Below are 17,089 nucleotides of genomic sequence, written 5' to 3' on the forward strand. Positions count from 1 at the left end.
TCCGCCTCCCCCCCTTTTATTGATTTCCTTAATCTTAACACACGCTCAATTGTGGGGCTTATCAATCGCAGGAATTGCCCTCCCCACTCACTCAACCCCTTCACAACCACTCAAACCGATAAGCTTATAGTATAGTCGAGCACAGGTATACCTATACAAATATATATAAAAATAAAAAAAAGCTCAACAGCAGCAGAGAAAAAAAAAGGTAGTGAACAGCTGTCTAATTAGATTTTCTGAAAATCTCATATGCGTAAAAACCCCATAGTTTTCTGGAATTGAAAGGGGCATATGTTGAGCAGAATACGGCTTAAATGCAAATCCGATTCCACTTGGGGTATTTGTTGATTGGCCTCTTATTCCGTTGCATGCGCGAACATTTCTCAGAATCAAAGTGGGGCTCAAGTGGACTAGAGCTGAATCTGAAGCGGCGTAATGTAATAATGTCTTCCGCACGAGTATTATGCAGCTCATTGTCTCATTGGCCTCAATCCCCGTTGAGCCACTTGTGTGTCGTCACTTCCACTTCCACTTCCACTTCCTAATTCTATTTCGGGCGGCACTCGTTCTCGGTCCTTAGTTGGTTTTCATTCTTATGCGTTTTATGCGATAGCTAATTAGATACTTGACATGCACTACACGTTGGCGGCGGCCAAGCCAACTCGCTTCTTCGGGAATTACAGCGACGGTGTGAGGGTGTAAGGGAGGAGGGAGGGGGGCGAGTGCGAGTGTGAGTGTTTTGTGACCTAATCGCTGACGCCACCCACCTGTTCACGGTTGCGTCGACGCTGATAGAGATGCACCATGTTGCTTTGCTTTGGAACACACACAGAGGCAGACACAAAAACAAAAAAGGGGCACACGTTTATATACTATATATATATATATATATATATCTATATATTGATAAGTGTATCGGTATAGTATGCAGTTGGGGCTTTCCGTTTGTTTCTGTGGCGACACTGAAATTCGCGACACGACGCTTTCAAAGTTTCTGTCATTACTGAAACGGAAAAAAGGCAGCGCGCGCGCTTCGCAGCGATCTAGCAGCAAATTAAACAACAAAGCGCACAGCAGAGCCACAAAAGCAATAACAGCAACAACACCAACAACAACAACAACAACAGCAGCAGCAGCAATCACAAGAACAAAAGCAACAAGGGAAACAACAACACAAAGGCAACTGCTGATAGCAAGCGCTTTGCCGCTGCTGACGTCGACACGCCGCTGCTTTGATGACTAGCTGCTGCCGCTGCCGCTGACGTTGCTGCTGCTGCTGCTGCTGCTGCCCAGCCGAGCCATGTTAACGAACTTTATTGAACTGCATTGCATTGGCCTGGAGAGGGGTGTGTGTCGTGTTGCGGGGGGGCAGCCTAAAAGAACGAAACGAAAAAGCAGAGGAACGAACAGACAGACGGACAGACAAACAGTTAAAAGGCTGAGGGTTTGAATCGCTGGACAGGTACAATTCCAAGAAGCAAAGCTAACAACGCATGCGTCGCTTGGATTGGTCAAGAGCGTTAGCGACATTCGACGTTGCCGTCGCCGCAGGCGTCGCTGCCCTAGCATGCCAACAATTTGAGTCATCCCGTTTCGCATTTCGACTGTCCATATGTCACTGTTGCTGCTGCTGCTGCAGTCGCAGTCGCCGTCGCCGTGGGCATCGCAGTCAACGCGCACAGGAGGTTAGAGCACATGTGCCGTCATCAGCAACGATTACAGCTGCAGCGATACACTGTGAGAAATTAAGTTAAATATATACACTCGTGGCATATTTAATGAGCACACTCTCGAAACTTCTATGTAAACAAAGAAAGGGTGGTCAAAATTATATATAAACTGGAACTGGACGACGAGCTGACTTGGTCTAGTCATCTCCGATCTGTTGAGATTTTAAATATATATCTATCCATTTATATATGTGCATATATATATATATCTATTTTCCTTTCCCTCAATTCATGGATAACTCACCCAATTTGAAGCATGCACATATTTGGCTGCCATAGTTAAACCCTACAAATTTCATATAGATCAGACTATAGACATCGGAGTTATTGGAGAATGCATTTAACATAGTGAGGGGTCAAGTCGAAAAAAAAGATTTTTTTTGTCCAATTACAGTACGTGAGCATCTTACGTCGCCGAGTTTCGTTGAGAACATGGCACAGACACGAACATGACGTCTTGAGAAAACAAGAAAACAATCTATCCGGCTGATGAAATGTTTTTCCACGTATTATGATAAACACCAGTTAAATAAAATCGCTGACTTATAAGAAACATTACGTAACTTTTCGAGAAAAGAGCGAGCAACAAAACAAAATGAACACATTTGGGAATAGCTAAGATTGCAGCGAGTTGCGAATATATTATATAGTCGAATTGTGTATGCGCTATCAAGCATAACAAAATGTTTTCTTATTTTTTTTTTCAGTGTAAAGAAATTCCGCTTTCAAAGAGGCGATAATTCTGACAGGCTGGCGAGTGCGTCACCTTTTTTTCTGTGCCCATTGTTTCCACGAAATATCAACACAGCCTCAGCGCGGTGGGTGTGGCAGATAAAGCGATGATGCATATACTTAGGTTCGAATGCCCGAAAGCCGCAACTGATAAAACTGTGATAAAACAAAAATAAAAAAACAAAAAAAAAACCAAATAAATAGGAATTCCCACAAATGATTCGAGAAGCGGCCTGCCATTGGCTAAGGTCGGCAACATCTACGTTTCGAAATGAAGATCGATTTCAATATCTAATTCCAGCTGATCGAATGACGTCACATACATACGGGCGCGTGTGCGTGTGCGTGAGTGTGCGTGTGTGTGAAATAAATGACTGTCGAATTTTAGTCAACATTTTACTTTTGGGGCAACTTTCACTTTAGGGTACCTTTTGCTAGAGATTGTGCGAGGCAACAGCATGTGACTAACTCCAGTTGGTTACGCCCACTGCTGCAACAACGCCCACGTATCATGGTTGCTAACATACACTCTAAAATAAGAGTATTCAACAAAAAACAATAAAACTCATAAAATTAAGTTTTTTAAATATATATGCAAGAATATTTGGTACAGGGTATCTTTTAGCCTAGCAACGTTGTAGCGCAAGCACTTTAGAGGGTTTGCCTAAAGTTGTGCAGCAGACATTTCCGGTCCCATATAGCATATAGAACATGTAGCCCAGCTAAGACTTTGGCAATTAAACAAGCTTATTTAGATAACGATTATTAATCGATATCAGTCGATTGTCTGTTTCCAAGATTATAATGTCTGGAATGTATATAGATACTCAGTCTAGTTTTATTGTTGTAAAACTTAACATACCCTAACCTAACCCAATTTAAGCTACCCACTTTTGAAATGGATTTTCCGATATCGGAGTGTACATATAAGAGCTACAATTACTTTATTATGAAAAACTTTTTGTGACTTGTTACTTTTAAACAAATATGACTATAATTGTTGCTATTCTTCTTCAGTACACAAACAAAGCTGAAAAGTGAAAAGTCGCCGCCGCACAAGCAAACAGCTCTTGGCCCGCAATTGTTGCTGGCCATGTTGCAATACGTACATAAACAGAAAGGCCAAATTGTTAAACAATATGTGCACGTATAGTAAACAAATTTGTTAGAATAGTTCAGCAAATATTGTTGCTCAAATATAAGAGCAAGTGTGTGTGTGTGCCCGTGTGCGTGTGTGTGTTTGAGGAGAACAGCATTTCCGGTTGCGGCGAGTAGCAGGCGGAACGTGCCTCAAATTATTGGCCATTAGAGCTCTGTGAGGCGAGTTAATAGAGCAACAAGTGAAACGTTTTTACAACTTTTCCACTGGCGCTCATAACTGCGCATGCAAAGTAACAACAACAACAACAACAACATCAACAGCAGCAGCAGCAGAGAGAAGCAGCAAGAAGAACAAGGAGAAACATTTTAAAACTGTAAGCCGCTTGGCAGCATACACGATTAACAAGTTGAAAGCGACGCCGACTAGCAGGTACTCTGTATATATTGCAAAACATGTTAGCTGCACTTTGCGCTTTTTGCTTCTCTCAATCTTCTCTCTGATTCATGGAAAATTTCAAATAACTTCGGTGTTTCTTGTTCGTTTCGTATGAAGTTTTCAGAACAAAAGAAATGATTACTATTTCGAATAGCATCAGGCGTTGCAAATCAACCTTATGAAGGATCTATCCACATAGTAAAGTATCTACATGCTCTATCTTTTATGATTTACGTTCTTCGTCTGTTCAAAAGAACTCTCAGGAAATGAATATTCATAGATTTTGGTGAAATACAATTTGAGGGGAAAAACATTTTTTTCTGCATGTACACGAGAGCATACATTCCAAATATGTTGTCTATATAATCATGCAAAGATAATCAGGAAAAAAATATTTATCGATTTTGGAATACAAATCGGATATTAGATGTTATCGTAAATTAAAATCAAATATATCCGTGCATACTAATCGACAGTTCAAATTACAGTCGTAATTTAGCTCGTATTTCCTACGTTTTCTACGTTATCATCAAGAATATATATGCCCTCACTTTAGGGATTGCTGTTTGGTGCAGGGTATACAAAGAAAGAGTAACTGGAAATTAAAGTCGAAGACACTGTTGCATGACAGTTTCCAGTCTATAATGTTCTTTGATTCGAGCGCCCCGAGCACAGGCACAGTTACGTTTACATTTAATAGGACGAGGGTATCAAAATTAGCGGTTGCATACACACAAACACAAGCATACATACATACATACATACATACATATATATATATACATGTATATATGTATGTATGTTGATCAATGTAAAAGATCGTGTTTAATCAGCGATCGCATCGGCATCGGCATCGATCAGCAATGAGCACACGTTTCATTTTGAAAATAGTGACTAATCAGTGACTGTGATCGGAAACAAACCGCTAAACGTGATTGCAACAAGTAGAAGCGTTTTGGCCGGGAGTGCACGACTAGGTGGATACCCTGTAGCCACATTTGAACTTCCTCTTAAACACAAATGCCAAAGTACCAAAGCTTTCTTTACGTATAATTTCCAAGAGATATTTTTAGGTTATGCTCGTAAATGCCCAACAATCTGATCGATATCGATGATTATCGGTTTTGTTGAAAAGTAACTTATCGATTATTTGCAATAAACCTAGTCTGCGCGAGCAAGAGAAGAACCTACGCTCCGAATTTAAGGTCTTAGGTCTCTCGATCGATAGACAGTCGCACATACTTGGGTTCACACATTTGCAAAAGAAGTACAGTATACCCCTTTTAACCATTTACAGGGTATATCAAGGGGAGAACATGGTACTTGATCGTGAATGAATATGGGCGACTAAGCAAATGTTCGTTGATTGAATCAACATCAGCCTCCGCCGTTCATGTGTCGTCGGTTTGGTTAATAATAGAAGGGTTCCAATTGAATGGATCAGCAGTCAGCTGGGTCAGAGTTGAGCTCGCCTGATCATGAGCTTCATCTACCCAGAGCGTGTCTAAATACATCAAATTTGACTGACTGACTGACCGGCCGGTTGTTGATTTTTAATGTTAGTCTTATGACTTTTCGCAGACTAGTCTCTTCCACATCGAGTACGAATCGCTTTTGAGTTTCTGCATCCAAAACATTTCAATCTCCAATTTGCAGCTCCGTCAATCTCTCAATCTCTATGTCAATTTTCAAGCCAATTCACCAACGGGATTTCAGAGCAATTTGTCTTGCCTGTGCCCCGAGCCAGGGAGTAGCATGCAGGATGCAGGATGCAGGATATTAATGGCAGATTGCCGCATTCAAAGCCCACACCGAAACATCCGCTGTTTTGTATGGCCAGAAGTGTATGTATGCCAGAATTGCCGGCGATTTGCCACAGTTTTCCACTGTTGGATTCTGCAGCAGAAGCGGCAGCAGCAACCGGAAATGGACGCCGGTCGCATTATGCGTAGCCAAGGGCAGCATTGAAGGCAGGGGGGTCGAGGTTTGGGGCTGGGGCAACACTTTCGCATAAAAATATGCTCTTTAAAGCACATTTAATATGCTTCCGCTTTGTGCGCAGTCGCGTGGAGATTGAAAACCCAACTGGATGAGCACAGAAGAAGGGGGAAATTCACTAACTGGAGCTCGCCAGGGCATTGGGACTGGGCTTTAGCGTGGCCAATTGTTAACCAGCCCCGCTCGCTCCGCCCCTTTAGTCTCGGTCTCATTTGCATATGAACAGCAATTTGAGATAAATTCAATTTGCGTGCAAATCATGCTGCTCTCACGGCGCGCCATCTACGAATATGGGATACACTCTCGCCAACGAAAAACAACTGACAGCGAATTAAACAGCTTGTCGTAAGAGTCAATTGAATACATCACATTCAGCGTCAGTCTTTTGATTGACAGCAGCGCAGCCAACTTCACTTCATAACTAAATAGGTCTGGCAACGCCATATTTCCTTAACACGCTGCCCGAAACAACAAAAATAAAAGGCTAAAAGCTTTTTTGAGCGCACACTTTTAACTCGAGATGTTGGCTTTAAAGAAAAAATGATTTAAAATCAAAGATTTTTCTTTTTATTTTAGCCAAATCACATTTTAACAAAAAATATGATTTGGTTCGGGTTTAAGTTCGCCTTTTTTTCGGAAATTGATTTGGATCCTATTCAAAAAATCGTCAATTATCAAGAGTTTCAACAGTTCAAGTTCTGCTTCCTTTTTTAAATATTATTCACCCAACGAAGTTCATACTCTTTATGGAAAATAACTAACATATGTTTTAGCTTAGATATTGTATATACCAGGTTATATCAACTTTAAAAGATATTTCAAGCTTATACTAAAGACCTCTTCAATAATCCAAGCACTTTATGTGCCATCTCTATAAGGCTCTTCAAAAAACTAGATTATTACGAAATGGATTTAAACCAAACTCGATTCTTTCCAATTATTATTTTTACCCTATCGCAAGAGTATTTAATTTGCGGCAGCCGCGTAGTAAACAAAACTTTCTGGTTTCAATTATGTAAATTTGTTTTCACGATAAGGAACACAAATTCAATAGGGAAAGATCTTGGATAGATAGTTTTTGGCATGGTTAAGCTTTCCCCAGCTTGAACAATGGAGGCGCTCAAAAGGGTTTGACTTAGGTCAGGACTTTACTGCGAGCTCAAGCAATCGCAATTGAAGCGAACCACTAAAATTCTGTTAGGAAGTCAAGCGCTCATGATGGCCGTACTCCAAGTCCAGGATGCATGTTTGGCACACGAAACTTATTGCTTGTGAATCGCGCAATCGGATCCTTTGGCATTTACCCACAGTCGATAGATTTATCGACGCGGAAAATGTGGCAACGCTCAATCGCGACATCTTTTGTTTACATATTGTTTCTGAGCCGCCAGCTCGTTGATTTGGTTAAATATATTGACCAGATGCCGCAGTATGTAAGTGTATATAGAAAACTAGTTAATTAATAAAGAATATAAAAACCTAACAGCTAAAAATGAGCTATTAGCTTGCTTAGCTAAACGTGTATTTAGTCAGCAGTCGAAAAAAATCGTATTGTCAAATATTTATCTAGGCGATGAACTTAAATTAATACTTATCTACTGTTTAGATACAAATAACAGCCGGTATATGCCGACTGTGCAAGTAAGCTGAGATTTATTAACATAGCCTACGCCTAAGAAGTGCAGGGCAATTAACAGAGTTGGAAAACTGTTCCGGCATGTGTGTGTGCCTATGTCATTAATTTGCATATGCTGCAAACCGCTAACATGGGCTTAACATAACATGTTATTGACAATAATAGAAATAAACAGTTGAATTTGAAATAGTGTAATAAGTATTATACTTAATCGGACAGATCGCTAGCATAGGGTTAACATAATCTGTTATTGGCAATAATGTTATACAATGTAGTGTACAAAGTATGACACATATCGACAATAATGTTCACAGACCGTTGAATTGGAAATAGTTTAATAAGTATTATACTTAATCGGAAAGATCGCTAGCATAGGGTTAACATAATCTGTTATTAACAATAATGTAGTGTAAAATGTATGATTCTTAATCAGACAGGTCGCTAAAATGTGCTTAACATAATATATTATTGACAATAATGTAAACCAACCGTTGAAAAACTATTGAAATAGTGTAATAAGTATTATACTTAATCGAACAGATCGCTAACAAGGGTTTAGCATAATGTTATTGATAATGTAAATACGACGTTTAAATAGTGTACAAGTATGATATTTAATCGGAAAAAGCAAAAAAATACTAAACCAACATACTCATTTCACTTTGTGAACAGTGTATTAACACAAATAAACTTGCTACCTAGCATATAACACAGCTTTCTCAAGCTTAGAGCTATTAGCTCTCAGGGCGCCACTGCGCTATTAACAGATACATATGTATATACATATATATAAATATATACACACACACACACACGCTGTTGAAGCATTATTCTAAAGAAGAATAGATAAAGGTAGCGGAGCCAACTGGAAATCAAACTGAAAGTCAGGCGTCGGGCGTCGGGTCTCTGCATCTGACAGCTCAGTTGAGGTGAGTTAAAGAAAGGTAAAGAGTAAACTCAAAGCTAAACGCAAAGGCAACGCCAACAAAAACTGATGAAGCGCGTCTATAAATAGCGCAACAAAAACAACGACAACAAAAAACACGCCTGGCGAGTGCATCTGCAAGTGATGGGTGCGAGCAAAGCACACGACAAGCTAAAGTCAAAGTCAAAGAGACTGACAAGCACCGCAGGGTTGCTAAACCGATAGGGATAGGCACTGAGGACAAGGGACGACACAGCGGACACGCACAAAAGCCGCAGTCGTTTAATAGCCAATCAACCTGGGCATCGCCGAAAATGGGCAATGCCCAAGCAGAGTTAACTGAGATAAGACTTTGATTATTAATTAATATTAAATACGAGCTTTTAAAGTGTTAGAGTGGGAGATAGCATTATACTCATGAAGCTAGTCAAAAATGCAATCATCAAAGGAGGGAAAGTAAGAGTAAGCACTTTAGTCAAAACTATTAAGAGTAGAATATGCTAATCAGAAATTGAACATAGATAAGAGATTGGAAGAGAGAGTAAGCAGCTTGCAAATTGTAATGAACACAAATTTAATTGGAGCTTTTAGGTATAAGAGTGGAATGTTGAATATGTTTTAAGCATATTCCAACACAAATTTCGATTAAACAGAATTTAAGAGAGTAGTGGAGAGAGTTAGCATATTGGTAATTACAATGCACACCATTGTTAGTCAACATTTGAATTAGAATTAAGAGTGCAAGAGAGAAAGGGTAAGCACCTTGGCAATGCACATGAACAGGCGCCGATGGCAGCTGCTCTCTTTGGCATAAGCATAATCGTAGTCTGCTCCTGGTGTATCCTTGCTTTGCGGCGGCTGATGCATTTTGTTAAACACGATCTCATTTATACCGCACTTTTCACATAAAACAAAACCAAACCGAATAACAATGCCATAAAACATAAGCACATTATTGATCAACAGTAGATGCACAATAAATTCTAATTTATATTTACGATTTTCAGTTTTTCAGTATATAGCAAAAAAAAAAAAAAGAAAAAACACGCTCGCGCGCGTTCAGCAACAACCAAGAGACAAGATGAACAACGCGACGCGGCTGCGACGACGACGACGACTGATGGGGCCAGCAGCAGGCAGCAGCAAAGTTGTCCGCCAGCAAACAACAAACGGGCAGGCAGGCAGAGCCAGCAGCGCAGCGCAGCGCAAACAGAGCGCACGGCGCAGCAGCAGTAGCAGAGCTTCCAGCCCCAGTGAGTGCGCCGACGCAGCAGCCCGCCCCATTACATGCTTTTGTTATGCCTGCTGCTGCTGCCACTGACACAGTTCAATGTCAGCTAGCGAGAGTCCGAGTAAGAGAGAGAGAGAGAGAGAGCGAGGAAGAGCTAAGTTTGCAAATGTTAAGCTAAGGATAAACAATGTCTGTGAGCTAACATCTGCTATTTGTAGAAATTCTAAATTATTTTTGCTCTCTTGCACATACGTTTGCCAAAGGAAATGCGCAGAGAGTGGACAAACTTAAAATGAATCGAAATGAAGCTCATTTGCGCGAAATTAAGTGCGCATTTGACGAGTCAAAAGTCAAGCACACGCCTCGCTGAGCAGCTTTTGTGCTTAACTTTAATTTACGGTAGGTACACAGTACATATGTATATGTCTGTTTTTCTGTCTCTCTCTCTCTCTCTCTCTCTCTCTCTCTTTATTTCCCTCTATCTCATTCGTCTGACGCTTTATTTTATGACTTCTTATGAAAGTGTTAAGAAATTTCGCCGTCTAAACGGAGAAAAATTTCACCCGCCGTTGGCAGCTGCTGCTGTTGCTGTTGTCTGTGTCTGGTCTGGTTCGGATTTGTTTTCTACCATTTGTGCATGATTATTGCTATTATTGTTATGCTTTCTTATAGCCACATCGATTATTTAAACAAAACGCCTGCTTTAAGCAGACGAGGGGCGTGACATTGACACTAGACAAAAGCTGCGGCATCACGCGTCGATGTCGCTGCCGCCGCTGCTGCTTCTGCTGCTGCTGCTGCCGCTGCATGCATATATCAAGTTAAAAACTTTCTTTTTAATGTTTTTTTTTCTTTTATTGTTGACGAAGCCAGCGTTAAAAAATATATATATTTAAGAAATTAATATTTACATATGTGTAAAGCCAGAAATCCGCGTCAAAAAGAAACCACAAATTTATGTTTTTTTTCTCTCTTGAGATAAATAATAGTTTTGCTGCAGCCCTGGAACTTAAGCCCAAACAAGTTTAAACAACACCAGCAGCAGAGAGCGCGGGGGCGGGGGTACGGTAGCAAGCAGCATCCACCCCGTAACAACCCACTTAGAAAGTGATCCGAATGGGATTAGTGGAGCCTCTTCTCAACAGCTCGCTCTGCTTACGCAACTGGAGAGACTACACGATGATGTGACATCTTATGACCAAGATGCCGTTGCGCTTAAACGTGACCAACAGCAAAGCATCCAAAAGCATCCAGCTCTTCGCGCTGCTGCGCTAGATCTGGTCAAAGAGTATTATGCAAGTGTTTGAAGTACTCAGCGGATTTTGTCTCATTACAAAGCTCTCGATTGTGCGCGTATATTGGTGGGTTTTTGCGAATTCACCTCCTGCAGGTATTTGTTGTTATGCAAATACGATGAGTTTTAAGAGAATTGCAACTAAAGAGAGGGGATCAGCATAGAAAAGGCTAAATTGCCGAGAACGCAAGACTACCCCCCTTTGGCATATAACAGTTGAAGTTTTAATTAAATTCGAACACACAAAAAGCTCTGGTAATGGCATTGTATGTGCATGGAAATAACGGTTATTTGTAAGCGTTGGGCAAGATGCCAGCTTTTAAAGCAAAGCAGAGCGGCAATAATAGTAATAAGAGCAGCCGCAGCAGCAAAGGCAAATGCTGCTTTTTAATTATCAGAAATGGCAAAAAAACGTAACAAATGTAGGGCGAAAGACAAAAATAAAAGCTCTTCTCTACATGCATGCATGAATGTACTATGTGAAGTTAGATGGATAGAAAATGAAAGAAAAAAATAATAATAATAAAAAAAACTCATTTCTTTTCACAATGTAAATCGGTCAAACCAATCAAAAAGACAGAATAAAAATCTCAGCGACAACAACAACTACAACAATGGCCACTAGCAAGGCCTGTCCGGCGATATTATCAACGCTCTATTAGAGTTCTTTCAACTTGGTTTTAACAACATTTTTGCAACAATTTTTGAAAGCCAGCCCTACGGCAATTTGGAAAGCGCTGTACATATGTCTGAAGATGAGATGTGGACAGCACACGTTGTTGTCGCCCAGTGACTGACCCCAAAGTAATCACAAACAAAATGCAATTGAAAAATATTGCAACGAAGACTTGAGCACGCCGCAATGGGCAAGAGATGGCAGATGACAGCAGCATCAGCAGCAGCCGCGGCAGCGGAAATAAAACGTCAGACAAAGGCACCGCTGCTGCTGCTGCTGCCGCTGTTAAAGCCGCTGTTAGAAATAACAACAACAATAACAGCGTGCCAGAAGAACGCAGATGAGCTGAACTTTTAACTGCGCTCATTGAGCGAGCGAATCGAGGAAAAAGTAGAAGAAGAAAAAGTGAGCTTGCGAGTGTCGAAGTTCAAATACCCTATATACTTAGGCAAACAATTACTTGTCTTATCCATTTGCTGACTTTTTAATTGAATGAATGATTGGCTGACTGAAAGAGTGCTTGACTGATTGACTTACTGATTGCTGATCAATCTACAGTCCAAGCCATTAAAGCTAGAAAGCTGAAATTTGTACCGAAGTTGCCATATATGATGTGGGTTCACGGCCTATTCATATTTGAAATGCCCCTTCCAGATGGGGTTAAAGTGGGTCAAAGGTTGTAAAGTCGAAGTGCTTAGTTATATGTAATCGGCCAACAAATGTTCAGTATGCATTTAAATAGTAGACTTAAGAACTTAAAGTCTAAAAGGCTTGAAGAAATTGCAAAAGTTTGGTCAGCTTAAAATGCAAAAGGTAAAAAGTATATTATTTAATAATGTTAAAAGCATAATCAAGCTGGAAGTCTTGTAGATTAAAATGACGATAAAGCTATATGAAATAGTTATTAGATTCGAGGGACTTCGACATAATGCCTGAATCAATATGAAGAATTTATGCACATTGAGACAGTCAGCAAAAGTCAGGTAAATATATGCATAGACAGAGCATGGCTAGTTCGACTTTACAGATTGCAGATGTCAACTTGAATGCGTAACACATTTTGTGACAATACCAAAATACTCTACTCCTAGGGTATACAAAGCAACGACAGCTAGAGCGGCAAAAGCAACGGCGATAAAGCGCCCGTCTAGAAGAAGAAAGCGTTGCGGAAGCAGCAGCCGCAGCCGCAGCAGCAGCAGCCGCAGCAGCAGCAGCAACAGCCCACGAGGGTCTCGAAGTCTGAGGGCCTCGAGCCACTCGGCCGGTCGGTCACATATGGAGTTCAACAACCTGCGATTGGAATAAATACGCAAACAGCAACAACAACAGCGCTGGAAAAGAATAATACGAAAACAACAAAATAATAATTTCTAGAAATTTGTTTGCTCTATCTCAATTATGCATAAATAAAATGGAATAGAGTGGAATGGAACAGCCGCCAAGTCGTTGCACCAAACTCACACAGGATTGTGCATTGACCCAGTTGTGTGCAGCGTATTTGATAACGGTTTCTAGCGACAATGAGTTTAGAAAAAAACATCGGTAAATCAAATTTTGGTTAAAGCTCGCAATTCATCTGCAAATGTAGAAGAAGCTTTACCCAAAATTTAGCATTAGGCATAAAAGAAATCTGCGAAGCTAACTACCATAACCTCCAGTAAACAAAACACGATCCTACCTATTTTAAACTCTATATATAAAACTGTTTGTCCTAACTGACTGACTGATTGATTGACTGATTGGTGATCAACGCACAAAGCTAGGAAGCTGAAATTCTCACTGTAGTTATGGAGGATGGAGGTGCACGCTACGAGGGGCTTTTGGGATTTCCACCCGCAAATGTGGAAAAGGCGTGAAAAACATTTTGTAGTTTTATGTTTACCATCCAATCGGCCTCACTTTCAAAAATCTTTATTCAAATTCATTTGAGTGGTGGCTCACGTTTTTCGGAAAATCTATCCTTCTTCGTGAAAATGAGGTTCAAAGATTTCTAGGAATCTCTATGAAAATTCATTTGAGGCGTGTTTCCCACTTTTTGCAGAACCCAAGCTTCCTTGGTTGAAAATTGCGGATCAAAGAAGTTTAAAGTTTTTTCCGCTTTGTTTGACCTACATAAAAAATTAATGAATACATGTTTCTCCCATTTCTGAGGAGTAGAGTTCTAGATAGTACGGGCGGAATTGAATTTTCACGGGCGGAAACTGGGTGAAAATGTAATATCTTGCCACGGGCATGGCCGGGTATAATGCGCGCTAGTTATAATTTATATAAGCTTAAACGAAACAACGAGTCATATATTAAGTTTCGCCATATAATAAATATTATTATGTATACACTTTATAAAACCACGACCCTAAATAGCCCAGCTTAAAAGACATTGGAAAAATTACAATTTCTGCGCTACATAAAAAGTATTCAGGGCATTAGCTTTACCCCAAATTTAATATAGAATATATATTAGATCAAACAGAAAATACGCTTAGTCTTAAGACACATACATACTTTCCCAGCAAACTGTTTCTCAGTGCCTTGCCCTACTATTTCTAGCTCGTCCTAGACTTGAAATTGGAATATATGAAAGTTTCCTGAATGCGAAATATATAAAGTTTATTTAACTTAACCCCAAGCATATTACACACAAAAGGAAAATGTGCACAAATACCGAAAATATTTCGACTCCGATGGGAAACTACAACGCAATAGCCACAAATGAATAAATATATATACATATATATATATATATATATATATATATAGATATATTTTTATATATATATATACGGGCACTCAATGTTCTATAATTATACAGCTTTATAGAAGGCTTGCATTGTGTGGTTCGACGATAGAAGAAGAAAAAACATTTTATATTAAAAGGGTTCGTTTTGTGCCATTTTTTGTGCGTTCCATTTACAGATACGCTGCCACCAAAAATAAAGTCCATTTGTTATGTCAACTGTTTTGACAAATTGGCAATATATGAATTTTCTAATAATTTATAATTTATATAGTTTGGATTTTCTTATAATTTTGAGCCGAAATATTTCGAACTCGGAATTTCAATTTATCTTTTGCTATGAACCGAACTGGTTTTTTTTAAATCAACCGAATCAAACCCTTTTTTTAAGTTTATATAAAAATATTGGAAAATTTCAGAAACATTAAAATTTTTCATTTAAATTTAAAAAAAAAAACGCGAAAAACAAAAGTTTGAACCAAAAACTAGAATCTGGAATCTGCCCAGAGGCAGAGAGTTGGTTCAAACCATGCACCGAACCAGTGACTTTTTTTGTTGGGTTTGCAGCTCTGACATGAAAAAACTCAACTTTATTCTAGTTTATACTCAATTATTGGGTTTATTGAGCAGGATTATTTTTCATTGATGCACTTTTGTTGACAAAGCTTTCAGTACATTTTTTCCTTTTATAGGTTTCCTGAAAAATTCTTTAAGCAAACGAATAATATCTTGTTTGCATAAGAATCGAATAAGACTGAAATTCTATTTACTTAAACTATTAAACGAATTTCCTCTTCAAGTTGCGTACGATACAGAATATTACTTATTTGACTTTGGGGTTGTGGGAAATGCTCAATTGTATGCGCAATACTTAATTATAGTTAAGGGATAATTTGTATTTTGTTTTTAATTAAATCATGATTATGTAATTCCCCTCCCTGAAACACTAGATGCCTAAATATTTGTCATTTATCCTGTTTACCAACTATATAACCAATTTGATGTGGACTTTAGAGTATTGCGGTATTCGTTGTAGTTGACGCTGTTTGAATTTTGGTTCAATTTGGCTTGTTTATTTTTGAATACTTCGCCTAGGTGGAGTGACTAAGCATTTAGGCCCTGGGCGATGGGCGCGGAGTGCTGAGTGCTGAGCGCAGCGTCTTAGCCCCCAGACAGACCCGGAATGGGGCTCCGTTTTTTGGCTTGGGGTTTTAGGCCCAGCAACAGGGGAATGAGCAGAGAGGGGCCTGGGCTTTGGTCGGGTGGTTGCTGCTCTATTTTGCTGCCTTCACAGTGTGTGTGTGTGTGTGTGTGTGCATGTTGAATTGTTGGAGCTGCGACTTTTGTGTGTGTGTGTGTGTTTGCTAGTGATAGCGACGGCCGCAGCGTGCTGACCTATTTTCAACTACACACACACACACATATGTGTGTGTTTGCTGCACATCGCATTTTGTTTTATACTCTGTTCATTTAGTGAAACAGAGTATATGGATTTTGCACAATGCCCGCCTCGAAACTTGTTCCGCAGTTTCAGTTTCAGTAAAGTCAACACCAGGGCTGCATATCAACAAACGTTGATAAACGTTGGCTCGGTTCATAAGTCGAACCAGCTCCCTTCTTTTCGCGAACCTGGTTTTACACAACTATGTAGCAAGTTTTTGGTTCAAAACTTCACTTGTTTTCCAAAATTTTAGTTCAAAAGTTTTGTACCAAATCAGTTCTCAAGAAAAATCTAGTTTGACTCTAGTTTGGATCGTTTGTTTCTTGGGCAACTGGTTCGGTTCATAGTAAGACATCAATTGGAATTGTCGACTCGAACCGACTAGGTTCAGACTGAATTGTAGCCTTGGTGTAATAACATTTGCATTACTGTCAATACCCGCAAGTCTGTAGAGTCTATAAACTATAATTTGTATATTCACAGTTTTAAACTCTTTGCCTTTTATCTATTGTTACGCTGTGAACAGAGTATGTGGCAGTCAGGCTGTTCATGTTTTTACATGCCGTATGTATGTACAGATATATGTATGTATATATATATATAAGTATATGGAAATATGTATTTTATGAAAGTTATTGTTGTTATCTGAAAGCAGCTCGAGGGCTTAATCAACGCAAATGAGGAAAACAGTCAGTCAGTCAGTCAGTCAGTCAGTCAGTCAGTCAATCAGTCAGAAGCCGCAGCAAAAGGCAAGCGAAATGAAAAGTGGTCGCAGCATCAGGCTGAAAAAAATAGTTTACTCAAAGAGACGAATAGATACCCTGTAACCAGCTATCAGCAGTCGATCCTATATCCCGTACCGAAGTCCAACAAAAGGTGATATATTTTTAGTCTGTGTATATTCTAGTTCCCAGAATCGCTAAGATATGCTTTTAGGACTTTTAACTTAAATCGATAGTTATCGATATTAATGAAAGGAAGGGAGTTCATGAAAGGAAGGGGAGTTCACCTTGTCGGCCTGATCAAGAATATATATGCCTTGCCTTGTTTAGTCTGTTATCCCTCATATCTATTTTCTCTGGGTGCGGGGTATAAAAAGTGCATTACACCCCTACCCACCACCCCCTAGCCACCCACGGCACGACCCTTAGCTGC

At 39.7% G+C, this 17,089-nt stretch overlaps 1 protein-coding gene across 3 annotated transcripts in view; it reads right to left on the minus strand.

The window, feature by feature from the left end:
- Ptpmeg2 (Protein tyrosine phosphatase Meg2) overlaps positions 1 to 17,089 on the minus strand; it is a 43,244-nt gene that overhangs the window by 23,184 nt on the left and 2,971 nt on the right. Inside the window, exon 1 of one of the 3 annotated variants that reach the window (XM_064699897.1) lies at positions 9,321 to 9,440. The exons of 1 other annotated variant lie outside the window; for it this stretch is intronic. In XM_064699897.1, coding sequence (XP_064555967.1) covers positions 9,321 to 9,425 — 105 coding nt within the window. In that variant the 5' untranslated portion in view covers positions 9,426 to 9,440. Of the gene's footprint in view, positions 1 to 767; positions 822 to 9,320; positions 9,441 to 17,089 lie in introns of those variants that run through there. One more of the 3 variants, XM_064699899.1, reaches the window with a different exon arrangement.

Source organism: Drosophila montana, unplaced genomic scaffold, assembly GCF_035044405.1.
Source record: "Drosophila montana isolate Dmon_TW-CO22-7 unplaced genomic scaffold, ASM3504440v1 contig_1624_1, whole genome shotgun sequence".
Classification (NCBI taxonomy): Eukaryota; Metazoa; Arthropoda; class Insecta; order Diptera; family Drosophilidae; genus Drosophila; species Drosophila montana.